This window comes from Oncorhynchus gorbuscha, linkage group LG14 (assembly GCF_021184085.1).
Source record: "Oncorhynchus gorbuscha isolate QuinsamMale2020 ecotype Even-year linkage group LG14, OgorEven_v1.0, whole genome shotgun sequence".
In the NCBI taxonomy this organism is placed as follows: domain Eukaryota; kingdom Metazoa; phylum Chordata; class Actinopteri; order Salmoniformes; family Salmonidae; genus Oncorhynchus; species Oncorhynchus gorbuscha.
This window is the reverse complement of record NC_060186.1, coordinates 42231437-42259302: the sequence shown is the minus strand read 5'-3', so window position 1 is coordinate 42259302 and position 27866 is coordinate 42231437. Positions and strand designations below refer to the sequence as shown.

General features: G+C 44.3%; 1 protein-coding gene across 1 annotated transcript; it reads right to left on the bottom strand.

Moving 5' to 3' along the window:
- Window positions 1-9511: 9511 nt before the first annotated feature.
- Window positions 9512-27361, bottom strand: LOC123994459 (beta/gamma crystallin domain-containing protein 1-like). The gene is made up of 5 exons (XM_046297071.1): window positions 27180-27361; window positions 15192-15315; window positions 13685-13803; window positions 11280-11349; window positions 9512-10003 (listed from the first exon to the last, which is right to left on the bottom strand). The coding sequence occupies exons 3-5, from the start codon at window positions 13760-13762 to the stop codon at window positions 9915-9917; spliced, it is 237 nt and encodes a 78-aa protein (XP_046153027.1). The 5' UTR covers window positions 13763-13803; window positions 15192-15315; window positions 27180-27361; the 3' UTR covers window positions 9512-9914.
- Between the last annotated feature and the right edge of the window lie 505 nt (window positions 27362-27866).

Sequence of the window (27866 nt, the reverse complement as noted above, 5' to 3'; positions counted from 1 at the left end):
GCCATGATAGGGTCTTGATCTGATGATCCTCCACCCACACCTTGATTGACCTGGATGTGTTGCATGGAGCATTGTCCTGCTGGAAAAAGCAATCCTCAGAGTTTGGGAACATTATCAGAGCAGAAGGAAGAAAGTTTTCTTCCAGGACGACCTTGTACGTGGCTTGATTAATGCGTCCTTCACAAAGACAAATCTGCCCGATTCCAGCCTTACTGAAGCACTGGGCCAGCAACCGAAAGGTTGCTAGATTGAATCCTCGAGCTGACAAGGTAAAAATCTGTCATTCTGCCCCTGAACAAGGCAATTAACCCACTCTTCCTAGGCCGTTGTTGGCACAGTCAGTTTAGTGTATGTATACAGTAGGGCAAAAAAGTATTTAGTCAGCCACCAATTGTGCAAGTTCTCCCACTTAAAAAGATGAGAGAGGCCTGTCATCATAGGTACACTTCAACTATGACAGACAAAATGAGAAAAAGAAATCCAGAAAATCACATTGTAGGAATTTTAATGAATTTCTTTGCAAATTATGGTGGAAAATAAGTATTTGGTCAATAACAAAAGTTTATCTCAATACTTGTTGTATACCCTTTGTTGGCAATGACAGAGGTCAAAGGTTTTCGCACACTGTTGCTGGTATTTTGGCCCATTCCTCCATGCAGATCTCCTCTAGAGCAGTGATGTTTTGGGGTTGTTAGTGGGCAACACAGACTTTCAACTCCCTCCAAATATTTTCTATGGGGTTGAGATCTGGAGACTGGCTAGGCCACTCCAGGACCTTGAAATGCTTCTTTGCGAAGCCACTCTTTCGTTGCCCGGGTGGTGTGTTTCAGATCATTGTCATGCTGAAAGACACAGCCATGTTTCATCTTCAATGCCCTAGCTGATGGAAGGAGATTTTCACTCAAAATCTCACGATACATGGCCCCATTCATTCTTTCCTTTACACGGATCAGTCGTCTTGGTCCCTTTGCAGAAAAACAGCCCCAAAGCATGATGTTTCCACCCCCATGCTTCACAGTAGATATGGTGTTCTTTGGATGCAACTCAGCATTCGTTGTCCTCCAAACACGACGAGTTGAGTTTTTACCAAAAAGTTATATTTTGGTTTCATCTGACCATATGACATTCTCCCAATCTTCTTCTGGATCATCCAAATGCTCTCTAGCAAACTTCAGACAGGCCTGGACATGTACTGGCTTAAGCAGGGGGACACGTCTGGCACTGCAGGATTTGAGTCCCTGGCGGCGTAGTGTGTTACTGATGGTAGGCTTTGTTACTTTGGTCCCAGCTCTCTGCAGGTCATTCACTAGGTCCCCCGTGTGGTTCTCGGATTTTTGCTCACCGTTCTTGTGATCATTTTGACCCCACCGGGTGAGATCTTGCGTGGAGCCCCAGATCGAGGGAGATTATCAGTGGTCTTGTATGTCTTCCATTTCCTAATAATTGCTCCCACAGTTGATTTCTTCAAACCAAGCTGCCTACCTATTGCAGATTCAGTCATCCCAGCCTGGTGCAGGTCTACAATTTTGTTTCTGGTGTCCTTTGAAGGTTCTTTGGTCTTGGCCATAGTGGAGTTTGGAGTGTGACTGTTTGAGGTTGTGGACAGGTGTCTTTTATACTGATAACAAGTTCAAACAGGTGCCATTAATACAGGTAACGAGTGTAGGACAGAGGAGGTTCTTAAAGAAGAAGTTACAGGTCTGTGAGAGTCAGAAATCTTGCTTGTTTGTAGGTGACCAGATACTTATTTTCCACCATAATTTGCAAATTAATTAATTAAAAATCCTACAATGTGATTTTCTGGATTTTTTTTCTCATTTCGTCTGTCATAGTTGAAGTGTACCTATGATGAAAATTACAGGCCTCTCTCATCTTTTTAAGTGGGAGAACGTGCACAATTGGTGGCTGACTAAATACTTTTTTGCCCCACTGTAATTCTGACCCACTGGAATTGTGATACGGTGAAATAATCTGTCTGTAAACAATTGTTGGAAAAATTACTTGTGTCATGCAGAAAGTAGATATCCTATTCGACTTGCCAAAACTAAAGTTTTTTTTAACAATAAATTTGTGGAGTGGTTGAAAAACAAGTTTTAATGACTCCAACCTAAGTGTATGTAAACCTTCGACTTCAACTCTAAATGTTTAAACATTAAAAAAGTTATAATTTTTTAGATATAACTATACTAAATATATTCCCGTCACCAAATAATTGTTTACATTTACATTTACATTTAAGTCATTTAGCAGACGCTCTTATCCAGAGCGACTTTGTTATGCAGGTGAATGAGGACCCAAAAGCGACTTGGCGAAAACAGAGTTTTTAATCCAGTAAGAAACTTTACAAAACAAAAAGCATAATACTACTCGTAAAGACGAGAACAGACTGGAGACTTGATCGAGAACTGCAGGTTGCCTCGGGAAGGCACTTGAACCTAGCAGACTCAGACACCTGCTCACCACGCAGCATCTGAGGGAAACACGACACGACAGGGCAAAACATAGACACAGCACGGTGAATTATAGATGAGGATCCGACAGGGCAGGTACGGAAAACAAGGAGAGAAATAGGGACTCTAATCAGGGAAAAGGATCGGGAACAGGTGTGGGAAGACTAAATGATGATTAGGGGAATAGGAACAGCTGGGAGCAGGAACGGAACGATAGAGAGAAGAGAGAGCGAGAGAGTGAGAGAGGGAGGGGGAGAGAGAGGGATAAAAAGAGGGAAAGAACCTAATAAGACCAGCAGAGGGAAACGAATAGAAGGGGAAGCACAGGGACAAGACATGATAATTAATGACAAAACATGACAGTACCCCCCACTCACCGAGCGCCTCCTGGCGCACTCGAGGAGGAATCCTGGCGGCAACGGAGGAAATCATCAATGAGTGAACGGTCCAGCACGTCCCGAGACGGAACCCAACTCCTCTCCTCAGGACCGTAACCCTCCCAATCCACTAAGTATTGGTGACCCCGTCCCCGAGAACGCATGTCCATGATCTTATGTACCTTGTAAATAGGTGCACTCTCGACAAGGACGGGAGGGGGAGGGAAGACGAACGGGGGTGCGAAGAAAGGGCTTGACACAGGAGACATGGAAGACAGGATGGACGCGACGAAGATGTCGCGGAAGAAGCAGTCGCACAGCGACAGGATTGACGACCTGGGAGACACGGAACGGACCAATGAACCGCGGAGTCAACTTACGAGAAGCTGTCGTAAGAGGAAGGTTGCGAGTGGAAAGCCACACTCTCTGGCCGCAACAATACCTTGGACTCTTAATCCTGCGTTTATTGGCGGCTCTCACAGTCTGTGCCCTGTAGCGGCAAAGTGCAGACCTCACCCTCCTCCAGGTGCGCTCACAACGTTGGACAAACGCTTGAGCGGAGGGAACGCTGGACTCGGCAAGCTGGGATGAGAACAGAGGAGGCTGGTAACCCAGACTACTCTGAAACGGAGATAACCCGGTAGCAGACGAAGGAAGCGAGTTGTGAGCGTATTCTGCCCAGGGGAGCTGTTCTGCCCAAGACGCAGGGTTTCTGAAAGAAAGGCTGCGTAGTATGCGACCAATCGTCTGATTGGCCCTCTCTGCTTGACCGTTAGACTGGGGATGAAACCCGGAAGAGAGACTGACGGACGCACCAATCAAACGACAGAACTCCCTCCAAAACTGTGACGTGAATTGCGGGCCTCTGTCTGAAACGGCGTCTAACGGGAGGCCATGAATTCTGAACACATTCTCGATAATGATTTGTGCCGTCTCCTTAGCGGAAGGAAGTTTAGCGAGGGGAATGAAATGTGCCGCCTTAGAGAACCTATCGACAACCGTAAGAATCACAGTCTTCCCCGCAGACAAAGGCAGACCGGTAATGAAGTCTAGGGCGATGTGAGACCATGGTCGAGAAGGAATGGGAGCGGTCTGAGACGACCGGCAGGAGGAGAGTTACCCGACTTAGTCTGCGCACAGTCCGAACAAGCAGCCACGAAACGGCGCGTGTCACGCTCCTGAGTCGGCCACCAAAAGCGCTGGCGAATAGACGCAAGAGTGCCTCGAACACCGGGATGACCAGCTAACTTGGCAGAGTGAGCCCACTGAAGAACAGCCAGACGAGTGGAAACAGGAACGAAAAGGAGGTTACTAGGACAAGCGCGCGGCGACGCAGTGTGCGTGAGTGCTTGCTTAACCTGTCTTTCAATTCCCCAGACTGTCAACCCGACAACACGCCCATAAGGAAGAATCCCCTCGGGATCAGTAGAAGCCACAGAAGAACTAAACAGACGGGATAAGGCATCAGGCTTGGTGTTCTTGCTACCCGGACGGTAAGAAATCACAAACTCGAAACGAGCGAAAAACAACGCCCAACGAGCTTGACGGGCATTAAGTCGTTTGGCAGAACGGATGTACTCAAGGTTCTTATGGTCTGTCCAAACGACAAAAGGAACGGTCGCCCCTCCAACCACTGTCGCCATTCGCCTAGGGCTAAGCGGATGGCGAGCAGTTCACGGTTACCCACATCATAGTTGCGCTCAGATGGCGACAGGCGATGAGAAAAATAAGCGCAAGGATGAACCTTATCGTCAGACTGGAAGCGCTGGGATAGAATGGCTCCCACGCCTACCTCTGAAGCGTCAACCTCGACAATGAATTGTCTAGTGACGTCAGGAGTAACGAGGATAGGAGCGGACGTAAAACGTTCTTTTAGAAGATCAAAAGCTCCCTGGGCGGAACCGGACCACTTAAAACACGTCTTGACAGAAGTAAGAGCTGTGAGAGGGGCAGCAACTTGACCGAAATTACGAATGAAACGCCGATAGAAATTAGCGAAACCTAAAAAGCGCTGCAACTCGACACGTGACCTTGGAACGGGCCAATCACTGACAGCTTGGACCTTAGCGGAATCCATCTGAATGCCTTCAGCGGAAATAACGGAACCGAGAAAAGTAACGGAGGAGACATGAAAAGAGCACTTCTCAGCCTTTACGTAGAGACAATTCTCTAAAAGGCGCTGTAGAACACGTCGAACGTGCTGAACATGAATCTCGAGTGACGGTGAAAAAATCAGGATATCGTCAAGATAGACAAAAACAAAGATGTTCAGCATGTCTCTCAGAACATCATTAACTAATGCCTGAAAAACAGCTGGCGCATTGGCGAGACCAAACGGCAGAACCCGGTACTCAAAATGCCCTAACGGAGTGTTAAACGCCGTTTTCCACTCGTCCCCCTCTCTGATGCGCACGAGATGGTAAGCGTTACGAAGGTCCAACTTAGTAAAGCACCTGGCTCCCTGCAGAATCTCGAAGGCTGATGACATAAGGGGAAGCGGATAACGATTCTTAACCGTTATGTCATTCAGCCCTCGATAATCCACGCAGGGGCGCAGAGTACCGTCCTTCTTCTTAACAAAAGAACCCCGCCCCGGCCGGAGAGGAAGAAGGCACTATGGTACCGGCGTCAAGAGACACAGATAAATAATCCTCGAGAGCCTTACGTTCGGGAGCCGACAGAGAGTATAGTCTACCCCGAGGAGGAGTGGTCCCCGGAAGGAGATCAATACTACAATCATACGACCGGTGAGGAGGAAGGGAGTTGGCTCGGGACCGACTGAAGACCGTGCGCAGATCATGATATTCCTCCGGCACTCCTGTCAAATCGCCAGGTTCCTCCTGAGAAGTGGGGACAGAAGAAATGGGAGGGATGGCAGACATTAAGCACTTCACATGACAAGATACGTTCCAGGATAGGATAGAATTACAAGACCAATTAATAGAAGGATTATGACATACTAGCCAGGGATGACCCAAAACAACAGGTGTGAAAGGTGAACGAAAAATCAAAAAAGAAATAGTCTCACTGTGGTTACCAGATACTGTGAGAGTTAAAGGTAGTGTCTCAAATCTGATACTGGGAAGATGACTACCATCTAAGGCAAACATGGGCGTAGGCTTGTCTAACTGTCTGAAAGGAATGTTATGTTTCCGAACCCATGCTTCGTCCATGAAACAACCCTCAGCCCCAGAGTCAATCAAGGCACTGCATGTAGCACCCGAACCGGTCCAGCGTAGATGGACCGACATAGTAGTACAGGATCTAGATGAAGAGACCTGAGTAGTAGCGCTCACCAGTAGCCCTCCGCTTACTGATGGGCTCTGGCCTCTTACTGGACATGAATTAACAAAATGTCCATCAAATCCGCAATAGAGGCACAGGCGGTTGGTGATCCTCCGTTCCCTCTCCTTAGTCGAGATGCGAATCCCTCCCAGCTGCATGGGCTCAGTCTCAGAGCCAGAGGAGGGAGATGGTTGCGATGCGGAGCAGGGAAACACCGTTGATGCGAGCTCTCTTCCACGAGCCTGGTGACGAAGATCTACCCGTCGTTCTATGCGGATGGCGAGAGCAATCAAAGAGTCCACACTGGAAGGAACCTCCCGAGAGAGAATCTCATCTTTGACCACTGTGTGGAGTCCCTCCAGAAAACGAGCGAGCAGCGCCGGCTCGTTCCAGTCACTAGAGGCAGCAAGAGTACGAAACTCTATAGAGTAATCCGTTATGGATCGATCACCTTGGCATAGGGAAGCCAGGGCCCTAGAAGCCTCCCCACCAAAAACTGAACGGTCAAAAACCCGAATCATCTCCTCTTTAAAGTTCTGGTAATTGTTAGAACAATCAGCCCTTGCCTCCCAGATAGCTGTGCCCCACTCTCGGGCCCGGCCAGTAAGGAGTGAAATGACGTAAGCAACCCGAGCTCTCTCTCTAGAGTATGTGTTGGGTTGGAGAGAGAACACAATCTCACACTGGGTGAGAAAGGAGCGGCACTCAGTGGGCTGCCCGGAGTAGCAAGGTGGGTTATTAACCCTAGGTTCTGGAGGCTCGGCAGGCCAGGAAGTAACAGGTGGCACGAGACGAAGACTCTGGAACTGTCCAGAGAGGTCGGAAACCTGAGCGGCCAGGTTCTCCACGGCATGGCGAGCAGCAGACAATTCCTGCTTGTGTCTGCCGAGCATGGCTCCTTGGATCTCGACGGCAGTGTTACGAGCGTCTGTAGTCGCTGGGTCCATTCCTTGGTCGGATCCTTCTGTTATGCAGGTGAATGAGGACCCAAAAGCGACTTGGCGAAAACAGAGTTTTTAATCCAGTAAGAAACTTTACAAAGCAAAAAGCATAATACTACTCGTAAAGACGAGAACAGACTGGAGACTTGATCGAGAACTGCAGGTTGCCTCGGGAAGGCACTTGAACCTAGCAGACTCAGACACCTGCTCACCACGCAGCATCTGAGGGAAACACGACACGACAGGGCAAAACATAGACACAGCACGGTGAATTATAGATGAGGATCCGACAGGGCAGGTACGGAAAACAAGGAGAGAAATAGGGACTCTAATCAGGGAAAAGGATCGGGAACAGGTGTGGGAAGACTAAATGATGATTAGGGGAATAGGAACAGCTGGGAGCAGGAACGGAACGATAGAGAGAAGAGAGAGCGAGAGAGTGAGAGAGGGAGGGGGAGAGAGAGGGATAAAAAGAGGGAAAGAACCTAATAAGACCAGCAGAGGGAAACGAATAGAAGGGGAAGCACAGGGACAAGACATGATAATTAATGACAAAACATGACAGACTTAAAACTTCAACAGCTCTCTGTAGGGTAGCATCATGGTTTAGTAGCCAGAGGACAGCTATTTTATGTCCTCCTCTGGGTACATTGACTTCAGTACAAAACTTAGGAGGCTAATGGTTCTCACGACCTTCCACTTACACAGTAATTATAACATCTTCCGGAGGACGTCCTCAAACGTACCAGAGCTCTTGCAGCTTGAACTTACATATTGTCCACCCAATCAAAGAATCAGAATTAATCTAGTACTGGAAGCATACAGCTAGCTGCAGCTAGCTAACACTGCAGTGCATAAAATGTGGTGAGTAGTTACAGAGAGAAAAACAATAGTTGAATTGTTTTGAACAAAATAATTTATTCAATAATGAAGCAGAAGCAAGGCAGAGAGCAGGAGAGAGAGAGAGCTAGCTATATTTCCTTGTATTTTTTCACATTCACTTACTTAGCTAGTGAATGTAGCTAGGAAGTTAACACTCATTAAACACCCGGCTCAAACAAAGGGATACTATGTTAGCTGGCTGCCTATGGCTGTCCAACACTGGAACTCTTCCAAGTCAAGGTAAGCTTTTTGTTTTATACATGTATTGCCAATGTGGTCGCCAGTGTAACTGCTGAACTGCTTGCTGGCTGTACACTGTACTACATGATTGTAGCAGGTTTACTCACACATTAGATCTGTTAGCTATCCTGACGACAATGATATAGGCTGTGTGTCGAGGTTAGCGGTTTTGATATGAGGGTTTGTCTTGGAAATCACAGAAGCTGATGTGTTGTGCAATGAAGTCCACAAGTGAAGGGAAATGGTGAGAGGAAGAGAGCGCGTAGATGCGAGAAGGAATTATATATACAATGAGCAAAGTGATAATGTTATGTGGCTGCTGTGAAAGTGAACTGTGTTTGACTGTGATCAGTGGTTTATTCATTCTGCAAAATCAATTGAAAAACGTTTTTTAAACAGTCTGCATTTATACTTCCAGAATTGTTTTTCAACTGGTACTGAGGGTCCTTCAGACAAGTCTTGTGAGGCCTGTGGGCGTCTTAGAGCAAAACAACCAACATGTATATGTCCGTGAGAGTCTCTCCTTTGCACATATTAGTGTGTAGCCCAAATGTTTGGGACATTAGACAGAATTTGGCTGATCGGCTGTACCGACTTCAAACGAGTCTTCTGACACTTGTGGAGGTCATAGAGCAAAACGGAGAGAGAGTCATCTTTCCATGGAGGTGTCATAATAGTTTTCAGGTCAAATACTTCCGATTCTATAGCCGATTTTGTGAAAATACAGATTTTAGGGATGTCACCTTTCACCACGGAAGTGCGACATAGGCGGATGCGGTGAAATGAGACGCATCCATTGCTAAACAAAACTGTCTCTAGCATAAACTGACAGATTTTGATGGGGATTTATTTTATTATGCTAATTAGATTTCTGTAGGGGCACGGACATCAACCTAAGGGGGTTAAACGGAAAAAAGGATCAAAATGGACATAAGCACACCTGCATTTGTCCAATAGAAACCCAACAATGTTTGGGATGCATTGTTTGTGTTCCTGCAGTGACGTTGCCCCTATACGCTGATCATGAGTCAGTTATGCATTTTTCCCACTAATTGTTAAGGTAAGGATTCGGGAAGGGGAAGCTGATCCTAGATCTTAACCTAGGGGAAACTTACCCCAGAGCTGTTTCTCCAGATAAACTGCTTGTTCGACAAAGGCAATCTATTTACAGTATATTTTGGTATATTTGTGGGTTTGTGTGTGTTGAGAATTCATTACTGCAAATTTTGTTACTATTAACCTTGCTAGGTATTTTGTTATTCCAAATATTTTAGTGACAAGGTATCGACCCATCACATTGTAATATATTTATTCACATTTGGGCTGTAATAAAATGTCAAAAATACTTTTATTCATTAAAAAAAGTGACAATGTCAACCTCATAACTATGTTATCAGATAATATTAATGCATAGGTAAAGTATTTCAAGTTTACTCTTCTGAGTCCCCTTTCTCGTTTTGGAGTAATGAATACTATTGCTTTGTCCCTGTTTGTATGTAAAGAATAATGCAATATTACAGATTTTCCTGGAACGTCAATATATTTTCCTTGTTGACCTCAAAGGAAAGAGTATACTGTATATGAGCTCCTCTTCCAGCAGCAAATGTTCTGTTCCAGAGGCATCTTGTCCTTGAGGCCTAAATGGGGCCCACTCTCCAGTTGCGCCACAGAGCTTTGAGGCCCCTCGGCGAGCTGTACCTCAGTGACTTCACCCATTTTTGTCTTCTCACAACAAGATCTCAGAGTATCTCCACTCTCCAGCTTTGGTTGGGTTTGTTTGGATCAAACACGCTGAGAATCATCAGCTTGTTGTCGTAGTGTTGTCCATCTGTTAAAACAGACAAAAGGTTTCAGTTGGGCCTTATTTCAATACCATAAAATGCATCCTTCCTCCATTCCTTGAGGCAATCACTTATCGGCCAACGTTGGATCAGTGAAAGAAACCAAGTAGAAACCTCGGCTTCATCTACCTAATCACGTACAGATAAGTGATGACCTTAAGTACATTTACATTTACATTTAAGTCATTTAGCAGACGCTCTTATCCAGAGCGACTTACAAATTGGTGCATTCACCTTATGAAATCCAGTGGAACAGTCACTTTACAATAGTGCATCTAAATAAGGGAGAAAGGATATTCAAACCCTTTCCGTCTCTAAACTTGACATAATACAGAATCCAGCTTTTTCAAGCTCAAACGGGACAGGAGATATACAGTACTTGTTCAAAGTTTGGAATTTTAGTTGATTACTATAGCTCCCCCCTTGGGACAATCAGTGTCATTTTGTAAATGACAGATCTTTATGGCAAGATGCATAATTCACCCAAGTTTGGGCCAGTGGTTTCTGAGATATTGCGTATTAACGTACGAATGCGCGGAGAAAGATCCATAGTCCCCCCTCCGATTTCATTGTGGGGGACAATGAAGTGAAACCAGTGAATATTAAGTGACACTGGATTCCAAATGGATGCCCAGATCACTACAGCATAGGCACTTTCTCTTGTCTTCTGATTGGCTGGGTGGAAATACAGAGTGGCGCAGCAGTCTAAGGCACTGCATCTCAGGACAATAGGCGTCACTACAGTCCCTGGTTCAAATCCAAACTGTATCTCATCTGGCTGTGATTGGAAGTCCCATAGGGCGGCGCACAATTGGCCCAGCATCATCTGGGTTTGGCCGGGCTAGGCCGTCATTGCAAATAAGTATTTGTTCTAAACTGACTTTAAATAAAAGTAAAAAGAAAAAAAAAAATATATATATATATATTGCTTCTATCTGTCCAATCCTCTCAGATCTACAGGAGTGGCAGGGAAGTAAGGGCTGAGGGTCGATTTGGAATTCAGCAAACATGGGTCCTATTCATCAGTGCACACTATGGCCTAGTGAATATGACCCTGATAACCCATGTCTGTTGTTGTTTCTCGAGGATACAGCATATTGCACTTTCACTTCAAATGTGTAGCTATAGCACTTTGAATGAATTCTATTGTTTCGATTCTGTGTTTTCATGTTTTATGTATTAGCTTTTTAGTACATGACCAAATGACTTTCCCCCTGGTGGGATAATAAAGTTGATCCCAATCTGAATCTGTTTCTGCCTCACCATTGACCTCCAGGAGCAAGGTCGGATGCGGCGGTATAGCGGATGGAGCAACACAGCAATCCTCAAGCATCTGGAGACGGGGACACAGACAGAGTAGAAGATTAGATAGGAAAACTGTATTACGCTCTAAAGAGGAAATAATTTGTGCAGCATACATACATACCAAAACTATAGACAGTAAACCACACATGAGAAAAATTGTGCCTGCTCACTCAAAAGTTATTCTACACTCAAAATATAGATGGGTGCTGGATCCTGGTCCATAATCCATGAGGAATGTGATGGAAAACATTCCAAAAGCCTCAATTTATGTGAAGTTACAAGGCCTCGTTCAGTGCTTCTCTGGAATTATAAACTAAACTCAGCGAACAACAAAAAAACGTCCATTTTTCAGGACCCTGTCTTTCAAAGACAATTCATAAAAATCCAAATAACTTCACAGATCTTCATTGTAAAGGGTTGAAACACTGTTTCCCATGCTTCAATGAACCATCAACAATTAATGAACATGCACCTGTGGAACGGTCGTTAGTTAAGACACTAATAGCTTACAGACGGTAGGCAATTAAGGTTACAGTTATGAAAACTTTGGCACTAAAGAGGCCTTTCTACTGACTCTGAAAAACACAAAAAGAAAGATTCCCAGGGTCCCTGCTCATCTGCGTGAATGTGCCTTAGGCATGCTGCAACGAGGCATGAGGACGGCGGGCAATAAATTTGCAATGTCCATACTGGGAAACGCCTAAGACAGCGCTACAGGGAGACAGAACAGACAGCTGATCGTCCTCGCAGTGGCATACCACGTGTAACAACACTTGCACAGGATCGGTACATCCGAACATCATTCCTGTGGGACAGGTACAGGATGGCAACAACAACTGCCGAGTTACACCAGGAACGCACAATCCCTCCATCAGTGCTCAGACTGTCCACAATAGGCTGAGAGACGCTGGAAAGAGGGCTTGTAGGCCTGTTGTTAGCCAGGTCTTCACCAGACATCACCGGCAACAACGTTGCCTATGGGCACAAACCCACCGTCACTGGACCAGACAGGACTGGTAAAAAGTGCTCTTCACTGACGAGTTGTGGTTTTGTCTCACCAGGGGTGATGGTCGGATTCGCGTTTATCGTCGAAGGAAAGAGCGTTACACCGAGGCCTGTACTCTGGAACGGGATCGATTTGGATGGGGAGGGTCCTCTTGGTCTGGGGCGGTGTGTCACAGCATCATCGGACTGAGCTTGTTGTCATGGCAGGCAATCTCAACGCTGTGCGTTACAGCGAAGACATCCTCCTCCCTCATGTGGTGCCCTTCCTGCAGGCTCATCCTGACATGACCCTCCAGCATGACAATGCCACCAGCCAAACTGCTCATTCTGTGCGTGATTTCCTGCAAGACAGGAATGTCAATGTTCTGCCATGGCCATCGAAGAGTCAGGATCTCAATCCCTTTGAGCACGTCTGGGACCTGTTGGATCGGAGGGTGAGGACTATGGCCATTCCCCCCAGAAATGTCCAAAAACTTGCAGGTGTCTTGGTGGAACAGTGGGGTAACATCTCACAGCAAGAACTGGCAAATCTGTTGCAGTCCATGAGGAGGAGATGCACTGCAGTACTTAATGCAGCTGGTGGCCATACTGTTAGTTTTGATTTTGACCCCCCCCTTTGTTCAGGGACACATTATTCCATTTCTGTCTGTGGAACTTGTTCAGTTTGTGTCAGTTGTTGAATCTTTTATGTTCATACAAATGTTTGCTGAAAATAAACACAGTTGACAGTGATAGGACGTTTCTTTTTTTGTTGTGTTTGTAGATGTATTTGTAATGATATGAAATATAATTGCATATTTCTATTATCAATCAAGGTGAGACTGAACATGGACAAGGCACATGAGAAAAAAGAGCTATCGGAGGAGAATCAAGGGGACCAAATGCTTCAACTTGGCTTATAATATATAAACGCAGTTGACTGTGAGAGGATTTTTATTTTTGTTGCTGAGTTTATAAGTAGGTGAAGGTGCAGCCCACGCTCGAGACATAGACTACTAAATAGGTAGAATACTTAAAAATCCCCAAGGGAAAATGTATTAACCAAGAACTGCGTCTGACAACCATTTTTGCGCAAAACCCTACAAAGAAGGTTCTAGTGCAGGGATATTTATATCTGGACCTCAAATCTATTTCCACTGCTGATTTTTATTCTTCCCCTCCAATCAAGGACTGATTAGAACTAAGATACCTGGTACAATTCCTTATCAGATAGAGAAGAAAACCAACTACTCCAGGCTCAGATTGAAATACCCCTGCTCAAAAGCTTGATATGCCACAGCACTAAATTTAGGGCTTTCCTGGCCTGTCCACCTACTCCTCTGAACACCCCGTTGCCATGACAATGGTTGCTAACATACCTTGCGGTGGAGATGTCCGTCTTGATAGATCCAGATCTGTTTGACTCCGCCCTTCTCCTCCATTAACTGGATACGCATCAGATTGACGTCTTCAATATCAACCGGAAGTACACCTGTCGCTGCTCAGGTAACACACACACGCATGGATATACACACAAATGGACATGCATGGATACACACACACGCACACACACACACACACACACACACACACACGCACACACACACACACACACACACACACACACACACACACACACACACACACACACACACACACACACACACACACACACACACACACACACACACACACACACACACACACACACACACACACACACACACACACACACACACACACACACACACACACACAGTGCCTCTGTTTAGTTCTCTGTTCAAAATGCTCTCAAAAAACACTATATATGTAAAGGTATGTGGACACCCCTTCAAATGTGTGGATTCGGTTATTTCAGCCACACCCGTTGCTGACAGGTGTATAAAATTGAGCACACTGCCATGCAATCTCCATAGACAAACATTGGTAGTAAAATTGCCTTACTGAAGAGCTCAGCGACTTTCAATGTGCTCGTCGGGAGCGTCATGAAGTGGGTTTCCATGGCCAAGCAGCTGCACACAAGCCTGAGATCCACAAGCACAATGCCCATCATTGGCTGGAGCGGTGTAGGAAAAATAATGGTCTGGGGCTGTTTTTCATGGTTTGTCTAGGTCCCTTCGTGAAGGGAAATCTTAACGCTAGACCATACAGAGACATTGTAGATGATTCTGTGCCTCCAACTTTGTTTGGGGAAGGCCCTCTCCTGTTTCAGTAAGTAGAAAGCCATTGTGCACAAAGCGAAGTCCGTACCGAAATGGTTTGTCGAGATCAATGTGGATGAACTTGACTGGCCTGCCTAAAGCCCTGACATCAAACCCATCGAACACCTTTGGGATGAATTGGAACGCCGACTGCGAGCCAGGCCTAATCGCCCAACATCAGTGCTCGACTTCACTAAAGGTATTGTGGCTGAATGGAAGCAAGTCCCTGCAGCAATATACCAACATCTTGTGGAAAGCCTTCCCAGAAGAGTGGAGGCTGTTATAGCAGCATAGGGGGGACCAACTCCATATTAATGCCCATGATTTTGGAATGAGATTTTTGACAAGCAGATGTCCACATACTTTTGGTCATGTGTTGTATGTCTGCAATCCAGGGCCTTTGCTCACAACATTGGAGAACATTATGCAAATCCATTAATATGCTTAGGCACGGATTCAATCCTAGGCCTGTTACAGAGCAGTGCACTAGATAGCTGAAAAAACACCTTTTAAAAAGTGTTTTTTTTCCTGAATTTTGTAGAGCTCGCATTTTGTTCGCAAGCATAAATTCCCTTTAAATGGCTGTTATAGTGTGCAGCTCTATTAACGCGCCTTGGATTGAATCCTGGCCTAATCTCTGTGTGCCCCACATAATCACATAATCACATTTGAGATGGCTTTTCACCTGGATAAGTGGGCGCGGGGGTCCGATTCGCTGCCAGCTACTGAACGTGCGCCAATTAGGCACCTCACCGGGCTTCAGCAGAATCTGAGCACCCCGGTAGTTGATCCCCTCAAACAGCACCCACCTGTCAATCAAATAAGTAAAGTTTCAAACAAAACCAAGTGTCAATCAAACTCGTTCCAGTAAAAAAGTAACAATACACCCTAGCAAAGCTTGGTGTCTCGCATATTACATTAGACAGAAATGTTTTCTTTTGGTGTCAATCAAAGACAAAATAAAAATTACCAAACTAGGTGTCTCACATTTAAATAAACTATTCCTTTACCTTTTTACCCACTCAATCTCCATAAAAGCTAAAACACATAAACACAGTAACATGCTGTTTGGGCCTTTGCTGATGTTATCACCTTATCTGGAATCAAAAGCTCCATTCATATGGCTTCATCACATTCTTCTCCCCTCAGGAATGTCCCACTCCTGAGTTATAGGAGTGTGTTCCAGAGGTGAGTACACACCTCCAGTCTGAATGTCACACACGATCGGGAATTTTCCACCGGTCCTGGACCAGGCCTCATCTCACTATCTCATACTATTCTGCCAAGATCCTTCCCTCTTCCCATGATGCCTCGGTTTGAGATTCCTACTTCCTGCTGACCTTGCATTCGACACTAACCTCGTTCCCAGTCTAAATTGTTTCGGAAAAAGCCGAATGGTAGACAAGATTGTTCTACACTAAACTTAACTGTGAACTGTCCAATAATAGGTCCAACTGTGGTCACCAGTACTAAAATATCTATGCAATAAAAGCTACAATACTACTTTCTACACTGGTGCCTTGTGTGAAGTCAAGTCAAATCAACTTTTATTAGTCACATGTGCCAAATACAACAGGTATAGATAGACCTTACAGTGAAATGCTTACTTACGAGGCCCTAACCAACAGTGCACTTTAAAGAAAATACGGATAAGAAGAGATAAAAGTAACAAGTAATTAAAGAGTAGCAGTAAAAAAGTACAATATATACAGGGGGGAGCCGGTACAGAGACAATATGCAGGGGCACCGGTTAGTTGAGGTAGTATGTACATGTAGGTAGAGCTATTAAAGTGAATATGCATTGACGACAACAGAGAGTGGCAGTGGGTGTGGAGGGAGGGGGGGGCAATGCAAATAGTCTGGGTAGTAATTTGACTAGATGTTCAGGAGTCTTATGGCTTGGAGGTAGAAGCTGTTTAGAAGCCTCTTGGACCTAGACTTGGCACTCCGGCCACTACGGTGGCTAGAGTCTTTGACCATTTTTAGGGCATTTCTCTGACCACCTGGTATAGAGGTACTGGATAGCAGGAAGCTTGGCCCCAGTGTACTGGGCAGTTCACACTACCCTCTGTCGGGCCTTGTGGTCGGAGGCCGAGCAGATGCCATAGCAGGCAGTGATGCAACCAGTCAGGATGCTCTCGATGGAGCAGCAATAGAACCTTTTGAGGATCTGAGGACCTATGCCAAATCTTTCCAGTCTCCTGAGGGGAATAGGTTTTGTCGTGCCCGCTTCACGACTGTCTTGGTGTGGTTGGACCATGTTAGTTTGTTGGTGATGTGGAGACCAAGGAACTTGAAGCTGTCAACCTGCTCCACTGCAGCCCCGTCGATGAGAATGGGGGTGTGCTCGGTCTTATTTTTACTGTAGTTCACAATCATCTCCTTTGTCTTGATCACATTGAGGGATAGGTGGTGCCAGGACAACAACACGGCCCGGTCTCTGACCCCCTCCTTATGGGCTGTCTCGTTGTTGTCGTTGATCAGGCCTACCACTGTTGTGTCGTCGGCGCAAAATAAACAAAATAATTAGCATAGTCGGCGCTACACAAAACGCACAAATAAACTATAAAACATTCATTACCTTTGACCATCTTCTTTGTTGGCACTCCTAGATGTCCCATAAACATCACTATTGGGTCTTTTTTACGATTAAATCGGTCCATATATAGCCTAGATATCGATCTATGAAGACTGTGTGATCAATTAAAAAGATAGCGTTTTATAACGTAACGTCATTTTTTTAAATTAAAAAAGTCGACGATAAACTTTCACAAAACACTTCGAAATACTTTTGTAATGCAACTTTAGGTATTAGTAAACGTTAATAAGCGATCAAATTTATCACGAGGCGATGTATATTCTATAGCTGTACGTCTGGAAATAATGTCCGGGTAAATCTCAACCAAAATATCCGGTCGGAGACCGGAAGAACTGCGCTGCCTTATGTCTGTTTGACCAAGAAACAAATAGTAGGGAAATGACAAGACTCTTGACATCGTGTGGAAGCTGTAGGTATTGCAACCTCTGCCTCATTTAATGTGGTTCACGTTTAACAATTGGTTGAAGTGGCGCATGGATATATTTTCCCATTTTCAGTGATCAGATTTTCCTGCACTTTTTGATGAAACGCACGTTCTGTTATAGTCACAGCCGTGATTTAACCAGTTTTATAAATGTCTGAGTGTTTTCTATCCACACATACTAATCATATGCATATACTATATTCCTGGCATGAGTAGCAGGGCGCTGAAATGTTGCGCGATTTTTAACAGAATGTTCGAAAAAGTAGGGGGTAGGAGTAACAGGTTAAATGGTCCTATGGACAGATAGTCCAATCTCCACTGTGGAGCTTTGCAGCTCCTTCAGGGTTATCTTTGGTCTCTTTGTTGCCTCTCTGATTAATGCCCTCCTTGCCGGGTCTGTGAGTTTTGGTGGGCGGCCCTCTCTTGGCAGGATTGTTGTGTTGCCATATTCTTTCCAGTTTTTAATAATGGATTTAATGGTGCTCTGGGGGTTTTCAAAGTTTCGGATATTGTTTTGTAACCCAACCCTGATCTGTACTTCTCCACAACTTTGTCCCTGACCTGTTTGGAGAGCTCCTTGGTCTTCCTGGTGCTGCTTGCTTGGTGGTGCCCCTTGCTTAGTAGTCTTGCAGAATCTGGGGTTCTTTCAGATCATGTGACACTTAAATAAAGTCCACCTGTGTGCAATCTAACTAATTCTGTGACTTCTGAAGGTAATTAGTTGCACCAGATCTTATTTAGGGGCTTCATAGCAAAGGGGGTGAATACAAATGCATGCACCACTTTTCAGTTTTTAATTATTATATATTTTTTAAACAAGTAAATATTTTCATTTCACTTCACCAATTTTGAATATTTTGTGTATGTGCATTACATGAAATCCAAATAAAAATCCATTTAAATTACAGGTAGAAATGCAACAAAATAGGAAAAATGCTAAGTGGGATGAATACTTTTGCAAGGCACTATAGCAATGTTTAAGACATGGATTTCATGTTGTAATGTTAACAAGGTACCCACAAGTAGTTCAAATTGTTTTCATTTTTTAACCTTTTATAACTAATTAACTTTTCATTTTTGGATAAAAAAACGTTCCCGTTTTAAATGGGATATTTTGTCACGACAAGATGCTCGACTATGCATATAATTGAGCTTTGGATAGAAAACACTCTCGAGGTTTCCAAAAATGCAAAGATATTGTCTGTGAGTGCAACAGAACTGATGTTACAGGCGAAACCCAGATAAAAATCCAATCAGAAAGTGCCTTATTTTTTGAAACCGCCTCATGCCAATGACTCCTTATATGGCTGTGAATGAGCTACGAATGAGCTTACGTTTTCTATGTATTCCCCAAGGTGTCTACGTTATTGTGATGTCTTTTTACGCATTTATGTTGAAGAATAGCCGTAAGGGACCACATTTAGCAAGTGGTCACATGATGGCTCCTGCAGAAAATCTGGCGTAAAGTACACAAGTAGCCATTTTTCCAATCGCTTTTTATGAGAAACCAATTGTCCCGACGGATATATTACTGAATATATATGTGAAAAACACCTTGAGAATTGATTCTAAACAATGTTTTCCATGTTTCTGTCGATATTATGGAGCTAATTTGGAAAAAAGTTTGCCGTTGTAGTCACTACATTTTCCGGTCGATTTCTCAGCCAAACGTGAAGAACAAACGGAGCTATTTCGTCTACAAAAAAATAAAAAAATTGTAGATTTGCTATCTAACTGGGAGTCTCCTGAGTGAAAACATCTGAAGTTCTTCAAAGGTAAATGATTTAATTTGATTGCTTTTCTTATTTTCGTGAAAATGTTGACAAATGCTAGCAGAGCCTAGCCATAGCAATATGCCATGATAAACTTACACAAATGCTTGTCTAGCGTTGGCTGTAAAGCATATTTTAAAAATCTGAGATGACAGTGTGATTAGCAAAAGGCTAAGCTGTGTCTCAATATATTTCATTTGTGATTTTCATGAATAGGAACATTTTCTAGGAAAATGTATGTCCGCTGCGTTATGCTAATTAGTTTGAGGCTATGATTACGCTCCCGCATGCGGTATGGGTAGTATCAAGAAGTTGTAAACAGTGAAATTGCTGTGGAAATCAGCCTTGTTTGCATAGTGATGATAAAAAGAACATAATTTTGTCTGCAATGATCTCCAAAATTTGAATCATTAGGGAATCATACCACTGATATAGCAACGGACACTAATAGTTTATCGATTCCCATTGTGACGTAGAGGGGCACAGTATTTGGCCGGGGGACATTATTTGGCATGACAGGGCCTTATTTTGTAGTATGTGCCTACATTTAACCCTTCTAAGTGTGAGCAGTTGTGAGAGAGAGATAGATGTAGAGAGGGTGAGAGTGAAAGATTGAGAGTGAGAGAGAAAGAGGTGTCATTTCGTGGCCCTTTCTGGTTGTACATCATGGCTCCCACGCCTCTCTCACTCTCTCTCCTACCAGGTACCAGGTAGAAACTGCCATGCAGTCTTGAGGAAGAGAGTCTCCCAAAGCAAAGCCTTGGCCAAACTCCAAATCCCCAAAATGGGAGAATTAAACAATATTTCTACTGTTGAGAATGTGAGAATGGTCTGCAGACACTTAAGGGACAGTTATGACGAGTGTGTTTCCTTTTGTGATCTCATGATCCAGGAAACACACATATATCTGAATGTGTACATTTCTCAATTATGGGGTTTGCATCTTGTTCTTGTATAAGAATAAGATAAAAAATAAAAGTAGGTAAATGTCATGTTAACCTTTAAATTGGGAGAATTGTCTTCCATGTAAAGTTTAACTCGTCAGTGGCCATGCCCCTGTGACCACAGACATGACACGGCGTCATGGAACGCCCCCTATTCCCAGAACAGTATAAAATCACTTGTGAAGAAAATTACATTTGTGCAAAAGAGACCCACAGTAAACCGGACGTCTCGAATGGTTAAGACCTTTACAAACTATAAGACTAGAAAACAATCCCACGTGGAGCATTGGCTACACGGCTGGAAATGGTTCAATTCTGAGACTATCGATTCAGTACAGAATAAGTGAGAAAATATAGAAGACACAAGTTACTAGTCTACAGCTAGAAATGACGTAAACCTAGAACGAGGATACAGACAACCGCCGAAACATCTAATCTATAAAAACATTTCTGAATGGTACTCTGATCTTCGGGGAAACACAACCAGAGAGACTTCGATGAACTCTCCAGCAGATGGACCGGATTCCAACAGAGAAGACAACAACGACATATGGGCATAAATATAAATTGCAATTTATTTTCGAATGAGCAGCCGTTCATGTAAAGTATTAGCAATTTCTATGAGTGTAGTAATCCTCTGAGTTTCCCGCCCTTGAACCGCCCACACCTTTCTTTTGTCTACCAAGCTGTCATTTTGGTTTTGTCCGCTAGGGACTTATTTCTCTGGATAAGAATAAGAGATGAAATTAACCTGCTTCATTATTTATTGATGAAGAACAACTCCAATTTCATACATCATTGAAAATGTGTCTACAAATAAGTAAGAATAAAAAAGTTAAAATAACATCTTAGTACTTCATCAATTTATGATTTGTATCAATGTGGAAGAGACAGGGGAGCAGGAACAGAGTATTTTTGCCGAGCAATGCAACAAAGCTGGATAATTCTGGCAATGACACCTGCCCCATCTACACGCTGCAAAGACTCCCGAACTCTTCTCCATTGTACAATCACTCTTAGACTTGCCCTGAGACTTCATTTGGCCATTCTAAAGCCTGCATGGGGCATCCTTTCCTTAATTAACTACGGGATCGGTGTCGCTAAACCGGGAGAGTTGTTGCTCAGTATGCGATAATGTGACAAGAATGACGTTGTAAACAACAGCCAACAGCCAGGACATAGACTTGTCTTGTATGGGCTGAAAGCTTATATTCTTGTTAATCGGGTAACTGCAGTGTCCAATTTACAGTAGCGATTAAAGCAACGAAATACCATGCTATTGTTTGAGGAGAGCGCATAACAACAAAACACTTTTATAACAGCAACTGGTTTGATACATTCATCTCTGAAGGTGAACTTTTGGACTTTAATGAAGGGAAACATATCAGTTTTACCTCATTTCTTTCAGCATGTTAAATGTGCAACCAGAGGAAAAAAAACTCTAGACCACCTTTACTCCACACAGAGACGCATTCAAAGCTCTCCCTCACCCTCCATTTTGCAAATCTGACCATAATTCTATTCTCCTGATTCCTGCTTACAAGCGAAAATTAAAGCAGGAAGCACCAGTGACAAAGTCTATAAAAAAGTGGTCAGATGAAGAAGATGCTAAACTACAGGACTGGTTTGCTAGCACAGAATGAAATATGTTACGGGATTCTTCTGATGGCATTGAGGAGTACACCCCATCAGTCACTGGCTGCATCAATTGTGTTGACAATGTCATCCCCACAGTGACCCCAACCAGAAGCCATGGATTACAGGTGTAACAGAATAACTTTACGTCCGTCCCCTCGCCCATACCCGGGTGCGAACCAGGGACCTTCTGCACACATCAACAACAGTCAACCACGAAGCGCCATTACCCATCGCTCCACAAAAGCCGCGGCCCTTGCAGAGCAAGGGGAAACACTACTTCAAAGTCTCAGAGCAAGTGACATAACCAATTGAAACGCTATTTAGCGCACACCGCTAACTTAGCTAGCCGTTTCACATCCGTTACACTCACCCCCCTTTTGACCTTCCTCCTTTTTCCGCAGCAACCAGTAATCCGGGTCAACAGCATCAATGTAACAGTATAATTTTAAACCGTCCCCTCGCCCATTCCCGGGCACGAACCAGGGACCTTCTGCACACAACGACAACAGTCACCCTCGAAGCATCGTTACCCATCGCTCCACAAGAGCCGCGGCCCTTGCAGAGCAAGGGGAAACACTACTTCAAGGTCTCAGAGCAAGTGACGTAACCGATTGAAACGCTATTTAGCGCACACCGCTAACTAAGCTAGCCGTTTCACATCCGTTACACAGGCAACATTTGCACTGATCTAAAGGGTAGAGCTGCTGCTTTCAAGGAGTGGAACTCTAACCTGGAAGCTTATAAGAAATCCCACTATGCCCTCTGGCGAACCATCAAATAGGCAAGACTAAGGACTACGATCAAATCGTACCAAACCGGCTCTGATGCTTGTCGGATGTGGCAGGGCTTGCAAACTATTACAGACTACAAGACTACACCCGAGAGGTGTCCAGTGACACGAGCCTACCAGGTGAGCTAAATAACTTTGAGGCAAATAAAACTGAAACATGCAAGAGAGCATAACATTTTTCCAGACGACTGTGTGATTAAGTTCTCTGCAGCCGATGTGAGTAAGACCTTTAAATAGGTCAACATTCACACGGCCGCTGGGCCAGACGGATTACAGGACGTGTACTCCAACATGCACTGACCAACAGGCAAGTGTCTTCACTCACATTTTCACCCTCTCCCTGTCTGAGTCTGTAACACCAACATGTTTCAAGCAAACCACCATGGTCCCTGTGCCCATGAACACTAAGGTAACTTGCCTAAATGACTTACGACCCATAGCACTCACTTCTGTAGCCATGAAATGCTATGAAAGGCTGGTCATGGCTCACATCAACCCCATTATCCCAGAAACCCTATACCAGTGGTCACCAACCAGTCAATTGCGATCGACTTGTCGATCTCCAAGGCATTTCTAGTTTATCGCCAAACATTTCTGTAAAAACCCAACGATAAAGCCTTTTTTATTTTTAGTCTCGGGCTGTTGGTGGTTAGTGCAGCCGATTCAGCTGCGCTGGGTAGGCAAACTGTTGCCATTTCATACGTCAAAAGGTCCAAACTCTGCCTTCCTGGTGGGCCTGGAGAGGAAATCAAGTGCACTTTGCTAACACTGCCCAATCAGATTGCTCAGATGACCGTGTATGCAGTAACATAGGAGGCATAAAAGAAAGCTTCGGCAAAATTGACACGGTGAAACTTCAAAACGTTTAAAACCATGACAAGAGAGAGACTGCCAGCGAATACAGCAAAGGGCTGCTGTTTTTATGAGTGAGATAATGTTAGCACTGTCAACACTTTGTATTCAACACTTTTATTACCCATAAAATACTCGTTCTTCCTATTTCCACTCAGCGCTACAACAAGCAGTGTGGCAGTAATGAATGAGTAGGAAAGTGAATCTATAGGCTTGTGTTGTTGTTATTAGCAGATTGGGCCTTTGTTAATATCAAGGAATATTTCACTTTCTCTGTTCATAGCAGTAACAGCATGAATTTGTGCATGAGGCAGAAATAATGTGGTGCGACTCGAGTTTCGCCATCAGCTGGAAGACGGTGTACCTTTTTGGTCAGTGTCAGTGGAGGAAAGGGAGAGGGGAGGGATGAAGAGAGACAGACCCTTAAAACTGTTGCTCTCTCCTTCCGCTGAGACTGACTATCAGATTCAGGCACCATCAGCTCAGTAAAATTAAAAGTGAATTACTTAAATGTATGCTCACTTAGAAGTGCATCACAAGAAATACAACAATGAATCTATTACCTGTGTGATCATATAGCCTACCTCAAATTTTGAAATATATATATTTTTTAAATGTCCCGAATAACAATGCATTGACAGGTAAATTCAAGCAAAGCCAGTATGTGGTAATAATGTATTGGGCCTACAACTTACTGTACAAAACTCATTGCTACAGTACTGTTTTTAATTGATTAATGTTGCATAGGGTTACATTTTTGAAATCATGTTAAATATAAATCAGAACGATAGATCTCGGCATGCATTTTGACTCAGAAAGTGATCTTAACTCAAAAGGTTGTTGACCACTGCCCTAGACCCACTCTAATTCGCCCAAACAGATCCACAGATGATGCAATCACTATTGCACTCCACACTGCCCTTTCACACCTGGACAAAAGGAACATCTGTGTCAGAATGCTATTAATTGACTACAGCTCAGCGTTCAACACCATAGTTGCCCTCAAAACTCATCACTAAGTTAAGGACCCTGGGACTAAACACCTTCCTCTGCAACTGGATCCTGGACTGCCTGACGGGCTTCCCCCAGGTGGTAAGGGTAGGTAACAACACATCCGCCACACTGATCCTCAACACGGGGGCCCATCAGGAGTGCATGCTCAGTGTCCTCCTGTAGTCCCTGTTCACTCATGACTGCATGGCCAGGCACGACTCCAACACCATCATTAAGTTTGCCGATGACACAACAGTGGTAGGCCTGACCACCGACAACGATGAGACAGCCGACAGGGAGGAGGTCAGAGACCTGACCGTGTGGTGCAAGGACAACAACCTCTCCCTCAACGTGATCAAGATAAAGGAGGTGATTGTGGACTACAGGAAAAGGAGGACCGATCATGCCCCCATTCTCATCGATGGGGTTGTGGTGGAGCAGGTTTAGAGCTTCAAGTTCCTTGGAGTCCACATCACCAACAAACTAACATGCTCCAGGCACACCTGGATAGTCCTGAAGAGGGTACGACAATACCTATTCCCCGGCAGGAGACTGAAAAGATTTGGCATGGGTCCTCAGAGCCTCAAAATGTTTTACAGCTGCACCATTGAATAACTGCCTGGTATGGCAATTGCTCGGCCTCCGGCCACAAGGGACTACAGAGGGTAGTGCGTATGGCCCAGTACACCCCCGGGGTCAAGCTTCCTGCCATCCAGGACCTCTTTACCAGCCGGTGTCAGAGGAAGGCCCTAAAAATGGTCAAAGACTCCTGCCACCCTAGTCATAGACTGTTCCCTCTGCTACTGCAAGTCAAGCAGTAACGGAGTGCCAAGTTTAGGTCCAAGAGGCTTCTAAACAGCTTCTACCCCAAGCCATAAGACTCCTGAACAGCTAATCAAATGGCTACCCAGACTATTTTAATTTCCCCCTCCCCCCGAACTGCTTTTACTCTCTGTTATTATCTATGCATAGCCACTTTAATAACTCTCTCGACATGCAAATAATTACCTCAATTACCTTGACACCGGTGTCCTCGCACATTGACACATTGTATTTGTACCGGTAGCCCCTGTATAGCCCCACTATTGTTATTTACTACTGCTCTTTAATTATTTGGTATTCTCCTCTCTTACTTTTTGGGGGGAATTTTTCTTAAAACTGCATTGTTGGTTAAGGGCTTGAAAATAAGCATTGCACAAATAACATTTTGATTTGATTGTCAAAAAGGCAAATTCATGAATTGTGAAGTCCTCCAATGATGATGTCACCAGGAAATGTGGCAGACATTTGTCTGACAACTCAAACTGAATTCTTCCACTGCTCTATCATTCGTTACTCACAGTCTGAGTGCCATCGTTGAAGTAATTTGTGGTGATGTCAAAATGAGGTGTGTTGTTCAAAACAAAGTCATCAGCAATTGGATAATCTCAGAGAGAATATAGTAGGCGCCTGCTGTAATTTGATTACACCTATTAGATGATCGAAGGTTTCGAGTCCTTTGAGTGACCTAGTCATGCCCTTGTTGTGATGTCAAGATGTTCTCAGGCCAGTTAGTGTATGATTAGTTATTGAACATGTCTCCCCTTCTGGGGAGGTCTGATTTTGAACTTGTTGAACAAGATAACTGTTTGAATTAACTCTTTAACCCTTGTAGAAGGAACTGGGGAAAGTCATTTCTGGATAGGCCGGAAATGGCCTGAGTAGAAGGATTCGTAGCAACCGCACAGTAAGTATCAAAACAACACCAACAACTCAGTAAGTCAGCCTCTCAGGCTTTGGTCAATTGAACATCACCATTGAATAGTCAGTCTTTTTGGAGGTCTCTGAGACCTACGCAGGGTCTGAGGTACTATGTCAGAAACTACTCTCACACTCCCAGTACCTGGTGTCACATAATTATCCCTATTTGTTCTCCTTTCTTTTTCCTGTGTGCCCTGTGACAGTATGCCTGTGTCCCGATACACAGCCCCATCTTCTGTCCTGACTTGATATGACCGAGGCGCAACCTCCTCCAAAAGAGTAACTTTTCTACCCCATGAATCTGGACGCAGCATTCGAACCACATCTTGAGCTGCCAAACTCTTCAACTGTAGGGTCCTGTCCTGCACAGCTGATTGGCAGTCATTCTGCAGAGAATAGACAACCGGGAACGCAACTTGCATCCCATTAGGATTTCTGCAGGTGATCGGCCACACTCTAAGGGCGCTGCTCTCTAAGACAAAGCCTTTTTAAAGTCTCCTCACAATTTACACACCTTTTTCAGCCTTTCCGTTACTTTTAGGATATAGCGGATGAGTGGTTATATGTCTAAACTCATAATACTCACTGCAAACAAATTGGGGTGCATTATCAGAAACCACCACTAGAGAGATCCCATACCTAGCAAAACATTATTTCAAAGTGCAAAATGCTGTAGTGCTGGACAAGAGTGTAATTTCAGGGTAATTTGACATGTAGTCAATAGTCAACAAGTAGTCCTTACCATTGCAGTGAAACAGGTCAACTCCAACCTTCTCCCAGGCTGTGATATGTACCTCTCCCATAACCATGGGCTACTTTGGTTGTCTATATGAAATTTGACAAGTGTTACAATTTCCACCATGTGCTCAATGTCAAAATGTATATTTGGCCAGTAAAAGGACTCTTTGTCCATCCTCTTACATTTCTCAGCTCCAAGATGTCCTTCATGCACTCTGAATCTCCTGACGCATTGAAGTAGGTATCACTATTCTGTTTGTCTTCCACAGCATACCATTGACCACTGACAGCTCTGCACTTAGTGGTAACTACTGCTTACAAGAGCCCTTTTGCCAGCCATTTTCCAGATTCTGCATCACTTTGCAAAGAATGGGATCTTTTGTGGTCTCTTCAGCTATTCTCCTTAGTTGTAGCTCAGATACAGGAAGTGACTCCATGACCATGTCCACATGCAAGGAAACCTCCTTCTCCATAGACTCCTGACTGAGGCTAATTTGGGTCACCACTGGTGGAGCCCTTGAGAGGGCATCTGCTACCACTAAAGTTGACCCAGGCACATTAGTTAGAACAAAATCATAGCGTTGCAACCTCATCATCATCCTTTGAATACAAGGAGGCATGTCGAGAGATTGGAATAGGGGGTTAATGTTTCAAGAATCACCTTTGGTAAGCCATAAATGTAAAAGTACAATTTCTCACAGCCAATAACCAACCCTAGGCACTCCCTTTCTGTTCGAACAGAATGCTGTTCAGCATCAGTCAAAGAACAGTCCGAATAAGTCACAGGCTTCCACATACCTTGATGCTCCTGAAGCCGCACTGTTCCAATGTCATTTTCGGAAGCATCCCTGGACACCTTAGTAGGCCTGT

What these genes read in the sequence shown, in the direction of transcription:
- LOC123994459 (XM_046297071.1), bottom strand. Translation starts at nt 13,762, where the DNA reads ATGCGTATCCAGTTAATGGAGGAGAAGGGCGGAGTCAAACAGATCTGG. An exon ending in ACGGACATCTCCACCGCAAG is followed by an intron (nt 11,350 to 13,684) that starts GTATGTTAGCAA and finishes CCCCGTCTCCAG; the next exon opens with ATGCTTGAGGATTGCTGTGT. An exon ending in CTTGCTCCTGGAGGTCAATG is followed by an intron (nt 10,004 to 11,279) that starts GTGAGGCAGAAA and finishes CTGTTTTAACAG; the next exon opens with ATGGACAACACTACGACAAC.